Genomic DNA, 21,894 nt, shown 5'->3' with positions numbered 1-21,894 from the left:
TGGTCCCTTGCTTAAATGCTATAGAATTTGGTCAGTGAAGAGACAATAATTTATATAGAGAGCAAGATTAAAACTAAGCTGAAATTTTTCAAGACAGTTTCAGAAATTCATTGGTTTCAGTATCTTCAAATAAGTAGTATAGTTTTTTTTAAAAAAAAAATCACAAAAACAAGATGGAATGCTCAGGAATTTGGACAAATTTGCAAAACATATAGCACAAAATTCCAAGCATCTGTTGTGACTTATTTTAACTTGTTTTGAAATATGATCAAATCAAAGACTGTATGATTAAATTGATGCAGAATTTAAAGAGGTCAATTGATATGCAACAGTGGGAATACCAATGGAAAATAAATACCAAATTCAGTGAGTTATTACATTCAGAAAAAGACGGGTACAAGTTGTTTTTATTTGGCATATTAATCCTTCAGTGATTCCAAATATAAATAACTCATTTTTAAAAAAATGCAACTTTTTTTTTCACACACGCTGGCTACTGTAGTAGACAGGAGCTACTATAGAGAACATGCAACATTGGCCCGTTTCCCACCATACCTCCATGTATGAGAGACTGGCTAAGCAAGTACTCCCTGGTTATCTGAAAAGGATGGGCAAAATATACTGGGAAAGATATTCCCCAAAATTTCAGGGCTCCAGTCACAGGGGATTTAATAGCTAGCAAGCAGCATCTTCAATTGCACTTGGAAATTTATGGCTAAACTGTGCATCTCATGCAGCATTTGTTTAACCTACCATAGTAGTACTGTAACTGACCTCTGAGTGCACAAGCAGTGCATTGCAGACCAGCTGAAATTTGTAGATAATCTTCAAAAGCAACTTCATGTAGTCTGAGATTGCAAGTGTATTAGGATCTGGCAAGATAAAACAATTTTTAAAGGAGATTATTATTAAAGGGCAGCAATAGTATAAATAAATCATATTTAGGAATTTTTGTTAAGGTATGGAATAATGAGTTTATGAGAAGGTTTTTTTTGTTTAGTTTTTATAAAAAAATCCGATTTAAAAAGCAGATCTCTATCATACCTATTAAATTTTATCCTAATTAATGTTTCACACGTTATGGATTTTATAAGGTTTCCATCCATTTTGATTGGAGAAAAATATTTTAGTCATTTACTGTCATTCCTGTTCTTGACTATGGGAGAACTGAACATTTTCCTCAGTCTCACTTCAGTTCTGGCTACAGGTAGTCCTCAACTTACAACAGTTCATTTAGTGACTTTTCGAAGTTACAACGGCACTGAAAAAAGTGACTTATGACCATTTTCCAGACCTATGACGTTCAGCATCCCCATGGTCACATGATTTACATTGGGATGCTTGACAAACCAACTCACATTTATGACGGTTGCAGTGTCCCAGGACCCTTTTGTGACCTTCTGACAAGCAAAGTCAATGGGGAAGCCAGATTCACTTAACAACCATGTGACTAATTTAAGAACTGCAGTGATTCACTTAACAAATGTGGCGAGAAAAGTCGTAAAATGGGGCAAAACGTAGGTAATAAATTTCTCACTTAGTAACATAAATTTTGAGCTCAATTGTAATTGTAAGTTGAGAACTACCTGTATTGACTTGGCCTGGAATTTCTCTGGTGGATCTGTCAGTCCATTCCTGGACTCTAAATCCTGCCTCAGATGAGGTGGCCTGTCAACATTCACACAGACTTAGTATCCAATGCCATTCATTGAATTACAATTTCATAAACAGAAGCTTCTATACTTTTAACCATATACATGTGGACGCCACCAAAATTTGTCGTATGTGTACATGGAAGGAAAGAAAACCTGTTAGTATACACCTCACTGGGATTAGTATACACCTAACCAGGAATTGGGCATGGCTAGTCTCAGGAACTGGGCATGGCTAGTCTAGTGAAGAGAAGGACCAGGGAGACATGATAGCCGTCTTCCAATACTTGAGGGCCTAACACAGAGAGGAGGGAGTCAAGCTGTTTTCCAAAGCACCTGAAGGCCAGACAAGGAATAATGGATGGAAACTGACTAAGGAGAGATTCAACCTAGAAATGAGGAGGAATTTTCTGACAGTGAGAACAATCAACCAATGGGACAGAAGTTGCCTTCGGAAGTTCTGGGAGCTTCATCACTAGAGACTTTCAAGAAAAGATTGGACTGCCATTTGTCAGAAATGGCGTAGGGTCACCTGCTTGAGCGGGGGGTTGGACTAGATGACCTATAAGGTCCCTTCCAACTCTGTTAATCTATAAACCTTGTACATTTATGGAATGAATAATCTGAATCCTTGAATGGATGTTCAAAACCATGCCTTTAATAATTTGAAGAAGTAAACCCAGGAGAGAAGTTACTCAAATAAAGGAGCCAAAACAGATTCTACAAAATCAGACACCATCCTTTTGCCCCTGCACATCATTTGACACTCCTATTAAATTACTGTTAAAATGGGGACATTGCAACACAATGAAGAACAGATCCAGATCTTCTAGCTACTGGTAAATTATCTCAGTCCTGCTGGTACAATTATATTTGAAACCCTGTTAAAGTTTAACAAAGTTCTGATCCAGATCTGTTGGTGAATCATATATGTACTTATTTGGGGGAGGAAGGGGAAAGTCTACTTTTTGAACTTTCTTTTGTCTTTTCTTTTTTCCTAGGTTGTAGACTTACTCGTATCTATGTGCCGTTCTGCATTAGAATCCCCAAGAAAAGTTGTCATTTTTGAGCCATATCCCTCAGTAGTAGATCCTAATGACTCTCAGATGCTAGCCTTTAATCCCAGGGTATGTATCATTTGTATTTGGGGGGGGAGGGGTGTTGATATGGGCAAAGAACACTACTTCCTTCCTTTTCTACATTCTTGGAGGACGACTGATATCAAGGCTCAAGTAAAAATTATGTACCTTGTGTGGTTACTTATAATAGCATCACTCCTTATGCAAAGGAGATTTAGGTGATATCAATTTATTAATCAAATGTCATAAACATTGAATTTACTCATAAAGTTAAAGTTATAGCTATAAAGTGGTTTGTTGCTTAAACTAGATATTTTCTGACGTGTATTAAGCCATAGTTTACATATTTTGGTAACTGGGTTCATACAATACAATAAACCAAAACCAAGCAAACCACATTATGGCTTAGTTCATTCTTACGTCTGCACTTTAAGATATCAAGCAAAGACATTTGTAAGACATAAAATCATTTTAACTAAAATTTCAGAGCAAAAATATGCCCTATATCTGAGCTATTTGAATGATTTCAAACATATGCCTATAGTAATCTAGTTCTGAATAACTACAGTAATTAATTACCCAAATCATTACTTTAAGATAGAGTTGGATACAGGAAAAAAAAATGACTTTATACATATTCACATTCATTTTTATTTCTAAACCAAACACATATTATTAGCTACCACTCATTTTGATGCCCAACTATTTTTTTCAGTCTGGTTTTAGATGTTTCACACTAGGATTTCCATCAGCCCAGGTTCACATTACCAGTTGTTAGGAATAGTGTGAGTTCAAAACATCTGAATATCATGTTTGGAAGAGGCAGATCATCTCCAGATGTTTTGGGCTACAACAATTGGTTGATAGGCATACTGTGTGAATAACAGGTAGAGTTTCAGATAGGTTTTTGATATACAATCAGTAACGGATTTTAAAGCATTGGAAAGTAGCAGTAACTCTGCATGTCATTTCAAACAGTATCTTGCTGATTGTAGGGAGAGCAAGAGTGGGAAAATGTATCACCATTTGTCTTTGTGTAAATGATGCAATTGATGTGTTTGATTCAGATATTGTGACAACAGTTGACATGAGTATGTCAGTTGCATTATTTGCATGATGATGTTACGTGTACAACATTTTGATATAATTAGGGCTTGTAATGGTGTAGGGATTATAAATTTCATCTTCTATATAAAATTATCGGTAATTGTTATGATAGCTCCAGTGACAGTGAAACCCAATTATTCAGAAAAGTCATGGGCTTCATTTCACAAGATATATTCCAGCAGGGAGTTTAGATAGTTATCTGCTATGGATTCCTTGATTTGAATGCCTGCATACCGCAGAGGCTTAGATTCAGGAACTAAATAGATCTTCCCAATTTTATGATTATAAGACAGGGGTATCAAACTCGATTTCATTGAGGGTCACATCAGGGTTGTGTTTGACCTTGGGGCGCCAGGGCCGGCGTGGCTAGTTCGACGTCACTTGTGTCAGGAGTACCTGTGGTGGCCCGAGAGCTCTGCAAGTGAAAACAGGCTCCCGAACTCTGTTTTTAGCTGGGATGACTTCCTGCAACCCTCTGCCAGTAAAAACAGAGCTTGGGAGGCGGGGGGGGCTGCCTGCGGTCCTCCCAAACTCCATTTTTGGCTGGGACGGCCTTTTGTAATCCTCTGCCAGCAGTGGTGGGATTCAAGTAATTTAACAACCGGTTCTCTGCCATAATAATTTCTTCCAACAATCAGTTTGCCAAACTGCTCAGAAAGTTAACAACCGGTTCTTCCGAAGTGGTGCGAACTGGCTGAATCCCACCACTGTCTGCCAGCGGAAATGACCTCCATTTTCACTGGCAGAGGCACCATGGGCCTGTCCTTTACTGTTTCCAAGGTGGCTCCGCAGGCCAGATCTAAGCACCCCACAGACCTGACCAGGCCCCCGGGCCTTGAGTTTGACACCCCTGTTATAAGAGATATACTTAATATACTTTAAAACATGGAAAGGGGAAAAGTAATCTTTCATTTCTTTCACCATAGAAGAAGAATTATGACCGGGTCATGAAAGCATTGGATAGCATTACTTCCATAAGAGAAATGACGCAGGTAGGCATAATAAATAAGTAAATGAATTGTTGCTCTCTAAAGTGTTAATACATGATAACATCTGTTGATTAGTTTTTAGCATTGTGTGGTTATTGTTTTACTAGAGCCGTGCCAGGAAAGCCTATCAAAATAATCTTTGTGTAGATAACAAGTTGCAAGATAAAATCAGTGAACCAGAACACAGACAGATCAAGCTTGAATGTTGCCATCGATATCATAGGCCGTTACAAGGAACTTTTCATTCAAAATAGGGGCAGGACTGCGTGAGAGTAAATAGATTGTTCCCCTGTCTGGGGAATACAGCACTGACCAGCAGCACCTTGCTGTATTTGTGTGTGTTTATTTCTAAATTCGTGTGCATTCTTAGGAACAAGCCAAAGCAAACTGCCAAGGGAAAAATACAGATTTGTGACAATCTGCTGCAATGACACTGATGGTTTTGCAAGTAAAAGCTTGTTCACTTAAGTGAAACAGGAAAGCATTTGAAGATGGAAAGAGGGCTACATTGTGACTCTATCTGAAAGTTCTGCCAAAGCTAAATTTGATGTGTCTCTTCAGATTGGGCAATCAAAATGATGTACTAAAATGTGGTGACATTCACTCAAGGTTTAAAATTGGGTCACGGTACATATCTGTGAATGTGCAGATTTATCAGCCCTTCTTGCCATGGTAAACCCCAGTTCCCTAAAAATGCACCCTTCTGAATACAACAGTTTACAGCTCAGGAGCTGCAAGGGGATGGACAATATTTTGAAAATTAGGAAGAGGCACATTCCTTGAACAGAACATTTGAGTTGAAATAAGAAGCAGCTTTATAAGTCTGCTGCTACTACAGAAGCTATGTCAGAAAATTCTTCTTCCTGATGTGATAGAAATTTATCTTCTCTCTCTATCTCCCCATTCTCCAGTTTATCTTATTCAGGGACATGCTAAATAGCATTTTATAGGATTTTGAGATAGCATTATTGGTGAGACTTACAAAGATGTATACCTGGATAGAACCTATTGTATTTTATTGATCCTTGCATTTTGGCACCAGTTTTTAAGAAGTATATATTATCTGCTTGGAAAGCATTCTGCATAAAATTGCTGTGAATAGTCTCCACAATGTGCCAATTTATCTTGAAGTTCAACCATGCTTTTAGCTCACATTTATGAGCAACCTCAAGCATCTCTTTCATGTTTCAGCATAGATAGGACAAAGAGATAATCAACATCTGATCTTAAACTAACCAAGGGTCCTCATCATCTGAGGATATCTTTGTCAATTTTAGACAAAGATTTTAACTGAGGAATGGGGATACTACTTTGCAAACCAGCCAGGATCAAACAAGCTATGTTTAACCATTGCTTACAGAAACAATTATTCTTCCCAGTTTGTATCTAATAAAGAAGTCTTTTTACTATAAAATAGAAAGCAAATACTTCTGACCTCATGGCCACCTAGGAGGAAGAGCAGGCTTGAGGATATGCAACCTTGTGCTCATGAAAACATAAGGTGTATTAATTATATTGACTGGCAAACATTGCAATCATGTCAACATTTCATCAAATGTTTCTCTTTAAACATGCTTTGTTTACTATCAGTAGTATCTCTACTTTTTTATTAAAGCTTTTGTGAAGGGATATCAGTCAGTCAAACTGTAAAATGTGGTGTTTTTACAAGGACTGCTAAAGTGAGAAGGTCATGGGGTATCACTGGGAATGAATCACTATGATGGGCTTCTCAAAGAGGATTTTCAATGATCATTACATTCAATAATATAATTTTTTAAACGAAGTAATATTTCACTGATGTTTGTGGGTAAGTGTGAATTATACTCATAAGGGGTATAGTAAAGATCAAATTTCAACTCAAAAGCTCCACTCATACAAGCAGCAGGCACTTGTGTTTATGCATGAAGCTCCACTTGTGCGAGTGGAGAGCACTTGAGCAGAGGGCATTTGTGCTTGTGTGCAAAACTCAACTCACATGAAGGGAGGGCACCATTCGTGTGAGTGGAGCTTCGTGCACAAGTGCAAGCACTTTCCACTCGCAGAAGTGGAGCTTTATGTTTGCGCGTTTGCTCGCGGGCAGGTTTCAAACAGGCCATGGCCTGGTAGTGGACCGCAGCCGCAGGGTTTGGGGATCTCTGGCTTAGGGGACCACTGAAAAATAAGGATAGCATAAGCAGGTTCAAAAAAAAATCTTAAAATATCTACAGAGAACAGGCTGCATTGGGCAGCAAATGTCTTATAAGAGATAGTTGGGAAAGAATCCCAGAAACCAGTGACAGGATGCAGTTTTATAAGAAAACGTGCTACTGTTGCTAGAGTTTTGAACTATATATAGTTCATCCAAAGTCTTATCAGTCACAAAAAAACCAGTTGAATTTTGAAAAAATGCAGCTGAATATTACTTAGTATTTGAGTGGGATATTACCAAAAAAATCTTTAAGAAGCCCGAAAAACCTCCAGAAGGTGACAGTGACATTTATTTTTTTTGTTGTTACCAAAGAAATTGCATGAATATGCCCATGGGGTCACTAGAAGCTGAGCTTGACACAAAAGAGACTCGGGTCCTTTCAAAGTGATAGCTTTTTCTTTAGGTAACTTTCTAAACTGTTCTACAATTTCTTGGATTAGTAGAATTACTAGAATCAACACTGGCTTGTATCTAGTCGCAGCATATCGCTTAGTTGATAATTGTACTGTTATTATTTCATAGGCACCTTATTTAGAAATAAAGAAGCAGATGGACAAACAAGACTCACTTGCGCATCCTCTACTACAGTGGTAAAGATCTTACATAGATTTATATGCCGTCTATTTAATACATTCAGAGTACTTTTGAAATATTATGATAAGGCCCTAGTTATCTTATATATTGTTATCTTGATGCAATTTCCTTAAACTGAAGAACAAATTTGTTCTTCCTATCTAAGATAGTACCAGCCTAATGCATTATGACATTATATGGTATAATAGGAAAATCATGTACAACTTCTAAATTTAGCATTCTTGCCGGTATGAGGGACTGGGGCATTGAATGGTCATGTGGGCATTGTAACACAAAGTAAGAATTCATAACATTATATCTTGGATGGGGATGGGCAGAAAGGATGAAATTTACGCTGAGTTAATTGAAGATGGATTGTACCCTTCCATTGTAAATATTGATTAAAAATAATTAAAATGACATAGATTCCTTTAATTCATCAGAAAACAGAGTACATTTTATTTTGAACTCTAAGATAGGTTCCTTGAATTCAACAGGGTACATTTTATTTTGTGACTTACTATAGTTTTGGTAAATTCTCAATTCCTACTTGATTGATACAAATAACTAGGCTTACCATGGGGGACAAAATATACCTTGCAATAGGTGAGTTTCTCTATATAAACACAAGGAAAATGGAATAAAGACTCCCAACAGTACTTTTTTGGCGTTCAGGGCTAGCATGAAAAACTGATTTATTTTGTTTCACATATTTTCTATTTCAGGGTTATTTCCAGTAATAGATCACATATTGTGAAGCTACCTGTGAACAGGGTAAGTTTAATGTTAAGAGCAAGTTGGATTTTGGAAGAATACGATTTTTAGTTTATCAACCAGTAGATTTTGCTTTTCTGTGCCTTTACCTTTTAAAAAATACAACTATTCAATGATGGTTCTGTTCATTAGCTAGAGGTAATGGGAGTAGTTGTATATGGAGATCATCAGGCTGAAACTGATGCATATTTCTTAGATTTAAGAACAATGGTCAAAATTAGGATAGTATGCTTTTTCAAAGAAAGTAAATTTCCCTACAAACAATTATAAGGATTTACATGCTTAACTTTTTCTGTGTTTCAATGCTGCTGGATTATCTAAGATACAATTGGCTCAGCATTTGATCATATATAAAATAAGATTGGCTGAATATATCTATATCAAATTTTAAGAATGAACCGTTTGGCCTTTTAAGTCTAGAAAAATATGCCTTGACATCCCAACCTCAATAAGATATGCCATTACAACCTTCCATCCATAGATCCTCCAGATAAACCTTGCTTTTGCAAAATTTTCAGAAAGAGGTACTAACACTGGGGAAAGCTCTAATAGCCAAATAGAAATATCCAAAATTATTTCTAGAAAAGAATAAGAAAAGTTTAGAAAACTCTGGAATACTTGATAAGTTCCAAGGAAGTCCTTTATGTACCTTAACAGCCATAATCATTTGATTATTTGTCAACAATCTTTTAATATGATTTACAACACAGAATATATGCAGTTTTTACAAAGTAATGAAACCAGTATAAATTATACATTGTAAACTAAGACAAACAAAAATGGTATAATTATTGACCATCAATGAAACTATATAATTTTTTATCAATGTTGAGGCATTTCTTTTCCCCAATATTTATTTAAACTGGAATTAATGCTGATTTAATTCTGGAGAGAAATTATTCCAGAGAAAAGGAGATAGGAAGCGGAAAGTCTCCTCTCTGGTTGATTCCTCAGAAGCATTCTTAGATTGTAGCTCAACCAATTGGATTCATTGTTGTCAGAGCTTATGGTTTCCCTGTGGGTGTTTTGTCACCAGATTCTATAACATCATTCATTCAGTCATTCATTCAGTCATTCATTTTTTTTTAATTTATATGCCGCCCTTCTCCAGAGACTCAGGGTGGCTTACAATGTGTTAAGCAATAGCCTTCATACTTTTGTATATTTATACAAAGTCAGCTTATTGCCCCCACAATCTGGGTCCTCATTTTACCTACCTTTGAAAGGATGGAAGGCTGAGTCAACCTTGAGCCTGCTGAGATTTGAACTTGCAGTAATTGCAAGCAGCAGATGTTAATTACAGTGCTTTAGTCCACTGTACTACAGGCTCTTTCATTCATTCATACTGTTGGAAAAACCAGGTTAGTATGATCGCATATAGGAAAAAAACTTTCTCCCCGATTTTTAGTTGCAATCTGTTTAGAACCATTAGCATCTCTTATTGGTTTGAAAACAGTTTCCATTTTTTATGCAATAAAATGCATAAAAATAATTTGTATTGATAGTATTTTGATTCTTTGGAAGAAACAGTATCTGTGCAGAGTCAAGAGTTCAGTCCAGGTAAATTTATGGGCTATAGGAAGGATTAACTCTTTATTTTTTCAAGTTCAAATTCCAATTTAAGATTGTGTAGTTTTCAAAAATAATTTTTACACCGTTTGGCCTTGGCATATCAAAGTCTGTGGCTAATGAATAGAAGAAAAGAGAATAACAGAGTTGGAAAGGACTTTGGAGGTCCAATTCCCTGCTTAAGCAGGAAACCCTATAGCATTTCAGATAAATGATTGTCTAATCTCTTACTATCATAGAATTAGAGTTGGAAGGGGCTACTTAAGCAAAGACCTTGCTCAGTGCAGGATCATGCCCAGGGAAAGGGGCTTTATAACCCTCTCTCTCTCTGTGATTCGTTCCACTGTCAAAGTTTTTCTAAAAACTGAAATATAATCTGCCTACCTTTGATCTAAATCCATTATTCTGTGTCCTGAACCACGGAATTACAAAAAAATTAACAAGTACATGAGAATGTCAAACTGTTATAGATCTAAAATTCCCCTCTTCTGCTTTTGTTCTTCTATAGCAATTGAAATTTATGCACACCCCACACCAGTTTCTTCTGCTCAGCAGTCCACCAGCCAAAGAGTCCAATTTCAGAGCTGCTAAAACTCTTTATGGAAGTACCTTTGCATTTCAGTAAGTATTAAAAATAGAAATAAAGATATCATTGATTCCTTGTCTCACCAAGTAACAGAGATTACAACACAGATCCATTCTAATTTCATTGGTAGTGCTTTTTAATTATACTGCTTTCCTTACTTTGATTTCTGCTTGTCTTGTCTTTTGTATTTAAGTGGATCGCACATTGAAAACTGGCACTCAATCCTGAGGAATGGCTTAGTGGTTGCTTCCAATACAAGGCTGCAGGTAATGAAGTGAAAAGTAGAAGCAAATATATAAACGTATTTTGAAAGGCACAGAGGCCTAACCTGTCAAGCTCCAGGAAAATCAGGAGATCCAGGCAGTTCAAATGGGTATAAAAATTAATTGTAAGATTAAGCTCGCTACAAGAATCTGAACTACTAACAGCCAAGGGAAATTAGCGGGAGATAAGAATAGAAAGAATTCAAGGTGGGCTGGACTTAGATAGATCTCTTGTGGGCTCAACGAGACTCATGACTGATGACACATTTGACCCCTCCCTGGTGCCCAGCCTGATTTTCTCCTACGTAATCTACAGTTTCGTAGAATATCATAGAATGAAAAGATTATCAGGTTGATATTATCATCACTGTTATTATTACCTGGAATCCTTGAATTTGCTCATACTAACAGGAGCCCAACTTGCCAGGAACTGAACTGATACCCTTTTCACTCTCTTGAGTTTTGTTATGGATTAGAGAACCATCTGGAAAAGTAACAAAGACTAAGTAAAAAGGGCCTGCCCATTCCTCTATTATTTATTTATTTCATCAATATTTTTAGGCAAGCCGGTGTAATCAAACAAAAGCACAAATCCCTGAAACATAACATCTTAACATTTCAACATAATATCGTAAAGTAAAAACACATTCAACAAATAGCATATAGAGTAGCCATCATTTCCATCAACTTGTGCAGTAAAAGTTGAAGCAATATAGAGCATCTTGAGATGTCAGATGGTGTGCGTGGGTGTTTGAGTAGAACCTCATCATCCTTGCTTTCTGATAAATGGAGGCTTTGTGATTGGCCGTAGCCAACATAACAAGCCTTTTGTAAATTCAAATATATCCACCAGCCAAAACTGGTCTTAGATTAGCATAAGAACCACATTCCGAGTTTTATCTTTGATAAAATGCAACAACTGAAGAATTCACTAGCTTTTTGTTTATTTCAACTTTCAGCTCCATGGTGCAATGTTTGGAAGTGGTATTTACCTTAGTCCATTGTCAAGCATATCTTTTGGTTACTCAGGTGATGTATATTAATCCCTTTGTTCATGTGGGGGGGATACAGGGAGTGGGAAAGTAAATAATTGTCACCTCTGGGCAAGACGGGAGGCATATAAATTTAATAAATAAAAATAAATAAATGTCTAAATTTCTAAATTTTATCTGTCAAATAAGGCCATTCCGGCTTTATTCTACATATGCAACATGCCAGAGTTTAGGCAGGAAAAAAACATGCATAAGATAGAAGAAAGATGGTCAAGTAGCCGAGTGTCTCTCAGCTTCAGCAACTTTAAATGTGTGGACTTCAGTTCCTAGAATTCAGCACATTGCTGGCTGGAGAATTCTGGAAGTTGATGTCTACACATCTTAAAGTTGCTGAGAGTGAGAAACATTAAAGTAGCTGAATTCCCAAGTAGAATACAGAAACTATTTCTTGTTCAGTAGATGGTACCTTTCATACATCGAATGTACTGAAATAAAATACAGCAGGTAAAATATAAATAAGACTGTTCTTTCTTTATTAATCTAACAGGAGTCTGAAGCTAACAGAGCAGGCACTAGATAATCTCTCAGTTTTCATGAGCCATGTCATTTATCTACATGCACCAACATTATTCATTTGTTATTCTGCTTGCCCTCTATATCCCCATGAGCTGCTTGGATAAATTAAGATCCAGATTCCTCAAGGGGTCTGCTCACACAAGTTTTACTTCCTTACATTTAACCTTCTAGCTGTAATTAAGAAATGTCAAATTGTCTTCTACTCTCTCAAGAATATCAGTAGAAATGAGGAATTTTTGAGATTCCAAATGTTTGCTGGACTACAATTCCCAACATCCCTCACTATTGGCCATTTTAGCTAAAAACTGTAGTTCTCAAAATCTGAGGAAGTATTTTACTCCTGAGACTCCTGACACGTTTGATACAAAAGACAAGATACAGAAATATGTCCCTCTCTAAAAATTATATATTTAGCTCCAAAAGAAGATGCAGTGGGCAGCAATAGCATTTGTCTTTTAAGGCAGGTAGTAAATTTCATCCAGGTTGCACCAAAAAAAATATTAGCTAGGCTAGCATTGTATGGTATCCTGCAGTTTAGCCATCTTTCTACATAAACTTAAGATTGGCTCAGCTGATATGAAACTCAGTTTTGACTCATTTTTAACCTGAACTCAGCATGCAACTTCCCATTATTTATCAGAAACAGAAGTGGGTTTTAGAATGCTGTATGATTGGGTCATTATTGTTGCCTGCATAAATGTACTTACCATATTTTTTGCTCCATAAGACACACTTTTCCTCCCAAAAGTGGGTGGAAATGTTTGTGCGTCTTATGGAGTGAATATTGCATCACAGACCACAGACAGAAGTGTATTACCTCCAGGGTCGAGTGGACGGGTGCCAGTCCTTTGGTGAATAGCATCCGGGCTGCCACGGCAGGGTCCTTTTACAGTGCTGAACCCCGCCTCTTCTCTTTGTCATTGCCCGCCTCTTCTGTCTCTTTTCCGCAGTGCAGGAGTCAATAGGCAGAGCTGGTACATGAGAGGACACCTATCTATGGTCCTCCCAGGCTCCGCCTCCTGCCCTCACTACACTGCTGCTCCATATTCAGCACTCCAAATATTTTTTTTCTTGTTTTCCTCCTCTAAACCTAGGTGTGTCTTATGATAAGGTGTGTCTTGTAATGCAAAAAATACGGTAACTACTAAACTATAGGCTGCTGGAAATGAGAATCAGCAATGGCATTAATACCTGTCTGCATTCTGTATATGAAGTGGAACATCTAATACAGTATTTCACGCACCACTATGTCTGATGTAAATCCAATGTCTTTAGGGATGAACAAGAAACAGCAGAAGGTATCAGCTAAAGATGAGCCTGCTTCAAGCAGTAAGAGCAGCAGTGTATTACAGGTAAAGAAATATATGAAGCACTTCAAAAATACATTTTCTTTTTTCTTTTTCTTTTTTATGGCTCTCCTTGCTGAAGGCAGGTGCGAGATACAATGGTAATCTACCCCCAGAGCATCCTTGTTCACATTGGGTGACTCATACAGGGAAGGACCGATCCAGAAAGCCAATGCATTAATATTTGACAAGGACGTATCATAATTTTTGTGTGTGTGCTGTCCTTCTATTCTTATTCTACCTGCTAATATATTTTGATTTAGAAAGACATTTGGCAGCTAGTGATGCAGCTGACACATCCATTCATACAATTCCATAGATAATTAAGAGTTAATTTATCCTGTGTTTGGGTGGCAGAAGCAGCCCAAGAACAGGCACTAAGCACTAAGCACTAAGCAGAGGTCTTCTGTGGATTTGGTGCTTAGGCAGAACTAAGCTGCAGAGGGGCCTTGGAGACATAGTGGCAGGGTGTAAGATAAAGGCAGTGAACAGCACAACCAAGCAACTGGCATTATATATAGGAACATCTGCACAGTGTATGGGCTAGGTCTTCTTAAGTCCAGAAAGTCACAACAGATAACAGTTCCAGGCAGACAGGCAGGTACTGACCAGTCAACCAGACAATTGTGGCAGTAGACAAAAGGACCAAAAGACAACAGTGGTAATAGATGTAGTGGTGCTAAGGGACAGCAACATAGAATGAAGGAGTATGAGAAGCTGGAGAAGTACCAGGGTCTGAAGCAGCGGTGAAATGCACTTACCTTTGCTACCAGATCGGAAATGTGAGCACGCATGCGCCTCTTCTGCACATGTGCAGAGCCTTCTTATTGTGGGTCAAAACGGGACTTAATGACGTCCCTGTGGGTGGGCAGGCCCTCCCACCGCCGGCCCTACCGGCTTGCGCAAGCCAGATAAATCCAGCTGGATTTCACCGCTGGTCTGAAGGAGAAACTAGAGTGGATGTACGAAGTCAAGACCAAAGTGGTCCCTGTGGTGGTATGAATTCTCAGGGCTTTGACTCGTAAACTGGGAGAGTGGGTCCAACAGATCCCAGGAATAACACCAGAACATCCAGAAGAATGCAGTACTAGGAACAGCTAACAGCAGAACTCCCAAATTCCCAGGCCTCTGGTAAAGGACATGAGAAGGGAATTTTATTTACATACATATAAATGCTCCTAGCAGATACACTCTCATTTCAGAAGCTTTTACTGGCCCATCAGATGAAAAATCATTCCTTAAAGGAAACTATTCAGGCTTCATAATGTCTGCAGAAATTACCTGTATTATTGGATCAAGGTCCTGAATGGACAGTTATGACTAATATAACAAATGATTGTGGTTTTGACTACAGAGATTATATCAGTATTACCGGCAAGAATAATTCATGAACGGCAAGAATAATTCATGAAAGCTTTTTAAAAATATTTGATATAACACTTCCAATATTTCTTTTCTTTCACAGTTACAAAAAAAGGGGCAGCAGTCCCAATTTTTGCAAAGCCGAAACTTAAAATGCATAGCCTTATGTGAAGGTAAGCATTTTTGAAATAATAATAATAATAATAATAATAATAAATAGCTGAATTCTATTTGATTTCCTTGCAGTTATCCTGAACTACATAAAAAGTTCATTGTTGATTTTGCTGATTTTAACTTGTTTTTAAAACACATATTTTTTTTTATTTTAGTTGATTGTATTTTTATGTATAACTTATTCGAGGTTTACAATCTTTTATTTATACTTGTGTTTTGGTATATCTGCTACATCCTACATACCATGAAAAGAAGAAAGGAAAATTCAGGACAGAATGTAGAAGTACAATTAGGGAAATGTTTACAGCAATGTTTGATCTAACCAGGAAGGTCAGGTGCAATATCAAAAAGTGCTCATAAGTACATTATTAATGTACTCTTTAACAAGTTATTGCTTTCTTTTAATATATTGCCTCAATATTTTGCCCAGTTCTGCCCACCACGCTTTTAAGAATTCATAGAAATAGATAATACAGGTAGTCCTCATGTTACAACTGCAGTTGAGCCCAGAATTACTGTCATTCGTTGTTGCAGTCATTAAACTGCAACTGGACCTAACTTTACGTCATTTTTTGCATTGGTCATTAAGCAAACCCCATGGTCATTAAGCAAAATCCTTATACCCAATGGACATTTTTTGCTGGAAACTGGACATAAATGTCAGAAACTAGCACAAAACATTGAAAATTGTGGTCACGCAACTTTGGGATGCTGCAGATAGCTAGAATGGTGAGCCAATTGCCATCTTTACCAAGTGCCCGAAGTGACCACAGGGCAGCAGGGGGATGTTGCAATATTGGATTGTAAATAGCTTTTTGGGGAAGAGTCTACTGTTAACTCCGACCAGCCATAAGTTGAGGACTGCCTGCAATCAGAAACTTGAAACTGTAGTATGACCCATAAAAGAGACTGAAGGATTGGGGCAGGGGTGAAATCCTCTGAAGTTTGCTACCGGTTTGTGAGTCTGTTATTGAGCACATGCCCGCGCAGCACTAAAAAAGGAACATTATGAAGCCTTCCAAGTCTGCAAAGGTAAGTAGAACAGCAAGGGGTGGGGGGAATCCGCTGTGCCACGTGATTTAGATTAGCTAGAAAGCAGGAAATCTGAGGATTCTAGCTAATATAAATCACGTGTCACAGCTGATCGTCGCCCAGCTGATCATCGGAAATACCGGTTCACCCAAACTGGTAGCATTTTTTACTACTGGTTCACCTGAACCGGTCCGAACCGGTAGCATTTCACCTCTGGATTGGGGGTTTCTGAGCCACCAGAACCAAAAGTCAGTTATATAGCCTTTTACCAAATACCTGAAAGGATATCACACACATACACAAAAAAATCAAACTCATTCCAGAAGGCATTCCATTCCAGAATGCAGGACATGGAATAAAGGATTTAAATACAAGAAAGCAGATACTAATTGAAAATCTTTTTTTTTTTTTTTTTAAAAAGGAAAAAAAAGTTCATAACGACAATTTCCCAGAGTCTTGACTTTGTTTCTTCAAGCAGAATCCTGGCAAGCTTTGATTTCAGTTCTTGGACTGAGCTTATGATTGGACTGAGCTGGGGCCCTTTCAGCTCTCTGATTCTGCAGTGGACCCTTCCGGATCTATGATTCTGTAGCAGATTAATTTTAATTATTTTCTTTATGCTATTTTAATCATTAGATAAGACTTACGTTAAAGATTTTATTATTTCACAGGAAATACAGTGTTCAGTAACCTATCCAGTTGTTAGTTTTGAGGTCTCCAGCATGGTACATCTGAGCATTAATGGAAACATTAATCCTTGATTTCTTCCATGCCATCTGCCTGTCCTCATTTGTTTTAGTTTATTTAATTAAAAATAATAACTGGACGGCTGGCATCCTGCAGAGTATCCTTTCTATTTTTCTCTGAAACTATATAGACCCACCGATATTCTGAGACAATTAAAAATAGCAACCATGTAGAATTAGGTCCTTTTTGTCATCTGGTTAATTATTTTCATTCTGCTATGTAGCATTAATAATAACAAGAAGTTCCTCAAATCAACTCCTATGGATTATCTAAATATTTCTTTATAGTTGTTTTTTAATCAATAGTGGTTTATCACTCCTTTCTTTTTTCAACTTCCCAGCCTAGTCTGTTGCTGTGGCATTCCCAGTGGTCTCTGAACCGACCAATGACCAGTTCTGTTCTTCCTTAGCTTTTTTGAGATTAATTCAGGTCTGTTAGGTATTGCCATGGTTGCTATTATTATTATTATTGCTGCTTTGGTAGAGTCCTTGTGACTGCCTGGACAAATACCCTGCAGTTTTCTTGGCAAGATTTTAGAAGTGGTTTGTCATAGCCTTATTCCTAGGGTTGACAGAGAGTGACTGGCCCAAGGTGACCCAGCTAGCTTTGTTCCTCAAATGGACTTAGAACTTATTGTTTTCCAGTTTTCAGTCTGGTGCCTTAACCATTTAACCAGGCGGGCTTTTTACATGATGTAATTAAGCTAGTGACAAATTACATTGGCCTTTAATGTTGATGTTTACAAAGTTGACATTCACCCATAAGAGTCTTGGCTGCAATTAATAAAGTCAATGAATGTCAGATTCTGATAATCAGACCTCTTATTTAGAATTTAGAATATATTTTATGTTGAGTGCATCAAATCATCAAATATTAACCATTCCCCCAAATCTCTCTCTTTCTTTTTAGTGATAACTTCACCGGATCTGCACAAACATGGGGAGATATGGGTAGTTCCCAACACTGATCATGTGTGTACGAGATTCTTCTTTGTGTACGTATTGCGGTCTTTCAGTTGAATTTATTTGTACTGAATTGAAGTTTTATTTTTTATGCTAAAACATGCAGAATGCTATCTGGTTTTCATTATACTTTTAACATCTAGCCACAGTGCCTTCCATTTAAAACACTTTTTTGCCTACCAAAAAAAAAAAAAAAAAACCCTTAGCCAAATTTTTCATTGAGCCAATTGTGTATTTAGAAAAAATTAACCTAAAGAGATGCTTCTGGTTTGACTGAGCAAGAGTCCAATCTGAAATTTGAGTCTCTCCCCCCCTCCCCCCCCGGGAAAACACCAAATAACTATAACTACAAAATAAGAGAAATTTCCATGAATTGAATTGAAGTCCAATTGAATGGAAAATGGTACAAAAAATGTTAGTTGAGTTCTCCTTTATATTTTGATTCTTTAAAAGGATGAAATTATTTGTAACTTTTAACGATTAAGATACTGACTTGGATCAAGGGGTTCCTGCTTCATGTTCTCATTTAAATATGAACCTCGGTTGCTCTGTCATCCTCTCTCTCTGTGCTAACATATTTTGCAAGGTTACTGTACTGAGGATATGCTTGTGCAAGCTGCTCTGAACTCTCAGATTTATGGTAGGATTAAAAATGCTAATGGTGATACAAGAGCTCAAGAGTGCATCTAAATTTGATGTATACCTCTGCTAGGAATCTTCCAGTCCCTCCATACTTTTAATTTAACTTAAACTTTCTCAGAAGACTCAATTATTTCAGAAAATTTTCAATAATTTTTAATTGACATAGCTGCCACTAATGATCTTTCTTGGCAAAATTAAATACAGAATATTTTTCGGTGAATACGGAAATGAGGCAAAATATGGATCATTAGAACCCATTTAGAACTAAAATAACAAGACAATAACAATTAGAACTACAACAACTACAATATCAATTCTCTGCATTTTGCACAAGTTCCTTGGAAGTTTAATACATTGTAAAAGAAGCGCCCCAGGACTAAAACATTAAAAATCCATATATTTACAATAATGTACATAGAATAATGTCAGTTAGGAGTGCTTAGTCCAGTCGCTAACTTGTGTTCATGTCAGAACCAACTAAGGCACTTCCAGGTTAAAAGGATTACCCAGTGACATCTCCATTGCCCGGGGGATGCCCAGTTGGAGGTTCCTTTCAGGTCCTCATTAATGTGCCCACTGAAGTGGTACCTTGCAATTACACGTTCACCCTGCCATATAGTAGCATTTGGATCTTGAACGTTTGTCAACCCAATATCCTAACCATTTGAGTTACCTTGCTCCTATTAGTCCAGAGACAGATTAATATTTCTTTTTAAGGAGAAAAAAGTTTATCATCATATGCTGTTAAAACGTTGTTACTCTAATCTTCTTCTATCTTCCTGGTTAAGACCAATGGCAATCAAAGATCTCAATAGAATCATACTGGCCAAGAAGCAACAGAGAGAAACCTGGGAAATATCCCCAGTAACATTGACCAGAATGATAGAAAACTATAAGTCTATAAAGGTACCCCATTCATACTAGAACTCTTACTCCAGCATTGCTTCATTGTCAAGGCAAGAATCATTGGAACAGCCTTTGGGATAACTGCTCATAATTTCTCCCTTCAGTCCACTTCTTCATGGTATCCTGATAAAACCTGCAGACTCTACTGCCACATTCTTTAGCAAAGTAACAAGCATTTGTGATGTAATAATACCTTGCTTCTCTGTTTTCCAGTTTCGTCAATAGTTACAAGTAGAAATCAGACGTTACATCTTCCCTTTTCTTCACTAATAGAAGATAACAAAAATAAAAGCTACACGCAGAAAGGATGAAATTTGAATTTATCTATCATACTTTGGATGGGTTCAAAATATTAAACACTTTTTTCTATATACTTTCTCTTTTTGTTTAGCTATGAAGATGGCCAAGTAGGCGATACAAGCATAAACACTCAAGAGCCAAGCATCCATAAAGAGATCCTCCGAGTCATTGGTAATCAAACTGCTACTGGTTGAAAGGACCTCTTAATTACTTCTTGTGTTTTGGGAGCCTTCCTCAGTCTCAAAGCTGGATTTTGAACTGAAGAAGACATAGTGTAAAAAACTTATTTCTTTTTTTTCCTGAACAAGTTAACCCTTTGAATACTTTTTTCTTACTTAGTATTTCTTATCACAAAAGTTTATGAATATATATATATATATATATATATATATATATATATATATATATCCCAAAAGTAGGGAGATATGTTGATACAATGCAGGTGATAATTGAACCGAAATTTTGATTGTTCACAATAAACTTACTTTGAAAAGGAGTTTTGTGCTGCTATTTTTATATTAAAGATTTGAATTGGATCATTTTACTATTTTGTATATCTATATTTCTAAATGTGTGATGACTACAGAAAAGCATCTACTTTTTTTAAAAAAGTGGGATCCTACAGAAAGGAAATTACTGAAATATTTGCATTTTAATACACCATAGGAATTAGTTGCTTGAAATTTAATAAACAAGATGGAAAGGTTAGCCATAATATATTTTCTCTTTATCAAAAGATGTATGGGACCCAAAACGTTACAGAAATAACACCTTTCTGTTCTGTTGACATAATATATATGTGTCTTTAAATTATTTTATTAATTATCGGTGTAACAGCATGTATCTGTTTTATAGGTTTTATTCCTTTAGATCAGGGCAATCTTGGCAACTTTAAGCCTGGCGGACTTCAACTCCCAGAATTCCCCAGCCAACTGAGGAGTTGAAGTCCACCAGACTTAAAGTTGCCAAGATTGGAGACCCCTGCTTTAGATAAAGGAGCTTTTAGAGAAAACATTCCTGGTGAATTCAATCAATACGTCTCTCTTAAATTCTTGGAAAGACATTTTTTTTCCCCTGTAAATGCATAAGAGTTTAGTTAATGTCTGATCTTCTCCATGCTACCTTTATGAACATTTCAAATTATTATAGGCAAAGCACTGAGTTTTTGTACAGCTCAAAAAATGATGATATTTTGCCACAAGCATATAGCAATATTCATGTGGCCAATGTGCAGGTGTTCTAAAAAAACCTAATTGCAAAACTTTTACCATTCTTTTCCTTTTTTTCCCCAAATGAAAACATGCTTTTGGATGTACAATCTTTTCAATTTCACTGTGCACACATAAACAGTAAAAATCACATTGATCATATTTGCAGAGCTGGTTCACATGGAACATGTAGTTTGTGCATATATTTGTACAGTGGGGTAACTAATGAGCCTTGGATATGTGCCCCTTTTTCCACCATTTTTTAATCTCTGTGTGAACTAGACCCATACATACACAGAGTATCTTGTACTGATTCATTGCATTTTTCAGGATACAAAACAATTTGTGGCTACTTGCAGTGATCTTGATACACAAAGAAGAGTCTATGCCCAAGAAAGGCCCAGGGCTACTACTCAATGCATACATTACATGGACTTCTGCAGAATGTGAGAAACAGTATATAACTTCTATCACATTAAGAGCTGAGTTTGCTGTCTTATTGTCACTGAATTGGGTAAAACAATCACACCTTAAAGGCCAACCCAACAAGATGGTGAGAATCTGTTCTCATTCATCCTGAGGGTTGTTGTTCTTATTATCTATTTTGTATTGAACTATCAGTAATTCTTGTCTACAAAGTTTTAGCCTAATGGGAAACAAAATGAAAGTTTTCCTAATGCAAATAAGAAACCCAGTGGCTGATAGCAATATCAGTGTTGCCTAATGAAACAGTTCTAAAACGTCTTTCATCTGATAAACCCTGTAATAATTAGTTGGGAAATCTGTAAGGAGAAATTTCTTTGAAGTGTCATTGCCATTCATTTTCTTTTTCTTTTTTTAAAAAAAACAGGGTTAATTTAACATATT

General features: G+C 36.9%; 1 protein-coding gene across 1 annotated transcript in view; it reads left to right on the top strand.

Moving 5' to 3' along the window:
- The window catches only part of PARP8 (poly(ADP-ribose) polymerase family member 8), a 189,171-nt gene extending 169,019 nt beyond the window's left edge, over positions 1-20,152 (top strand). Inside the window, exons 16-26 of the mRNA XM_070935900.1 lie at positions 2,654-2,779; positions 4,765-4,830; positions 7,538-7,605; positions 8,314-8,362; positions 10,440-10,552; positions 10,711-10,783; positions 11,740-11,809; positions 13,624-13,700; positions 15,160-15,229; positions 17,919-18,003; positions 19,911-20,152. Of these exons, the coding sequence (XP_070792001.1) occupies positions 2,654-2,779; positions 4,765-4,830; positions 7,538-7,605; positions 8,314-8,362; positions 10,440-10,552; positions 10,711-10,783; positions 11,740-11,809; positions 13,624-13,700; positions 15,160-15,229; positions 17,919-18,003; positions 19,911-20,013 (900 nt within the window). The 3' untranslated portion in view covers positions 20,014-20,152. The remainder of the gene's footprint in view (positions 1-2,653; positions 2,780-4,764; positions 4,831-7,537; positions 7,606-8,313; positions 8,363-10,439; positions 10,553-10,710; positions 10,784-11,739; positions 11,810-13,623; positions 13,701-15,159; positions 15,230-17,918; positions 18,004-19,910) is intronic.
- The last annotated feature ends 1,742 nt before the right edge of the window (positions 20,153-21,894 follow it).

The sequence above is a fragment of the Pituophis catenifer genome, unplaced genomic scaffold, assembly GCF_029215685.1.
Source record: "Pituophis catenifer annectens isolate HBS135680 unplaced genomic scaffold, rPitCat1.0.hap2 SCAF_2, whole genome shotgun sequence".
NCBI classification, from domain to species: domain Eukaryota; kingdom Metazoa; phylum Chordata; class Lepidosauria; order Squamata; family Colubridae; genus Pituophis; species Pituophis catenifer.
Note: the sequence above shows the minus strand (reverse complement) of the source record. Positions and strands in the feature narration are given on the sequence as shown.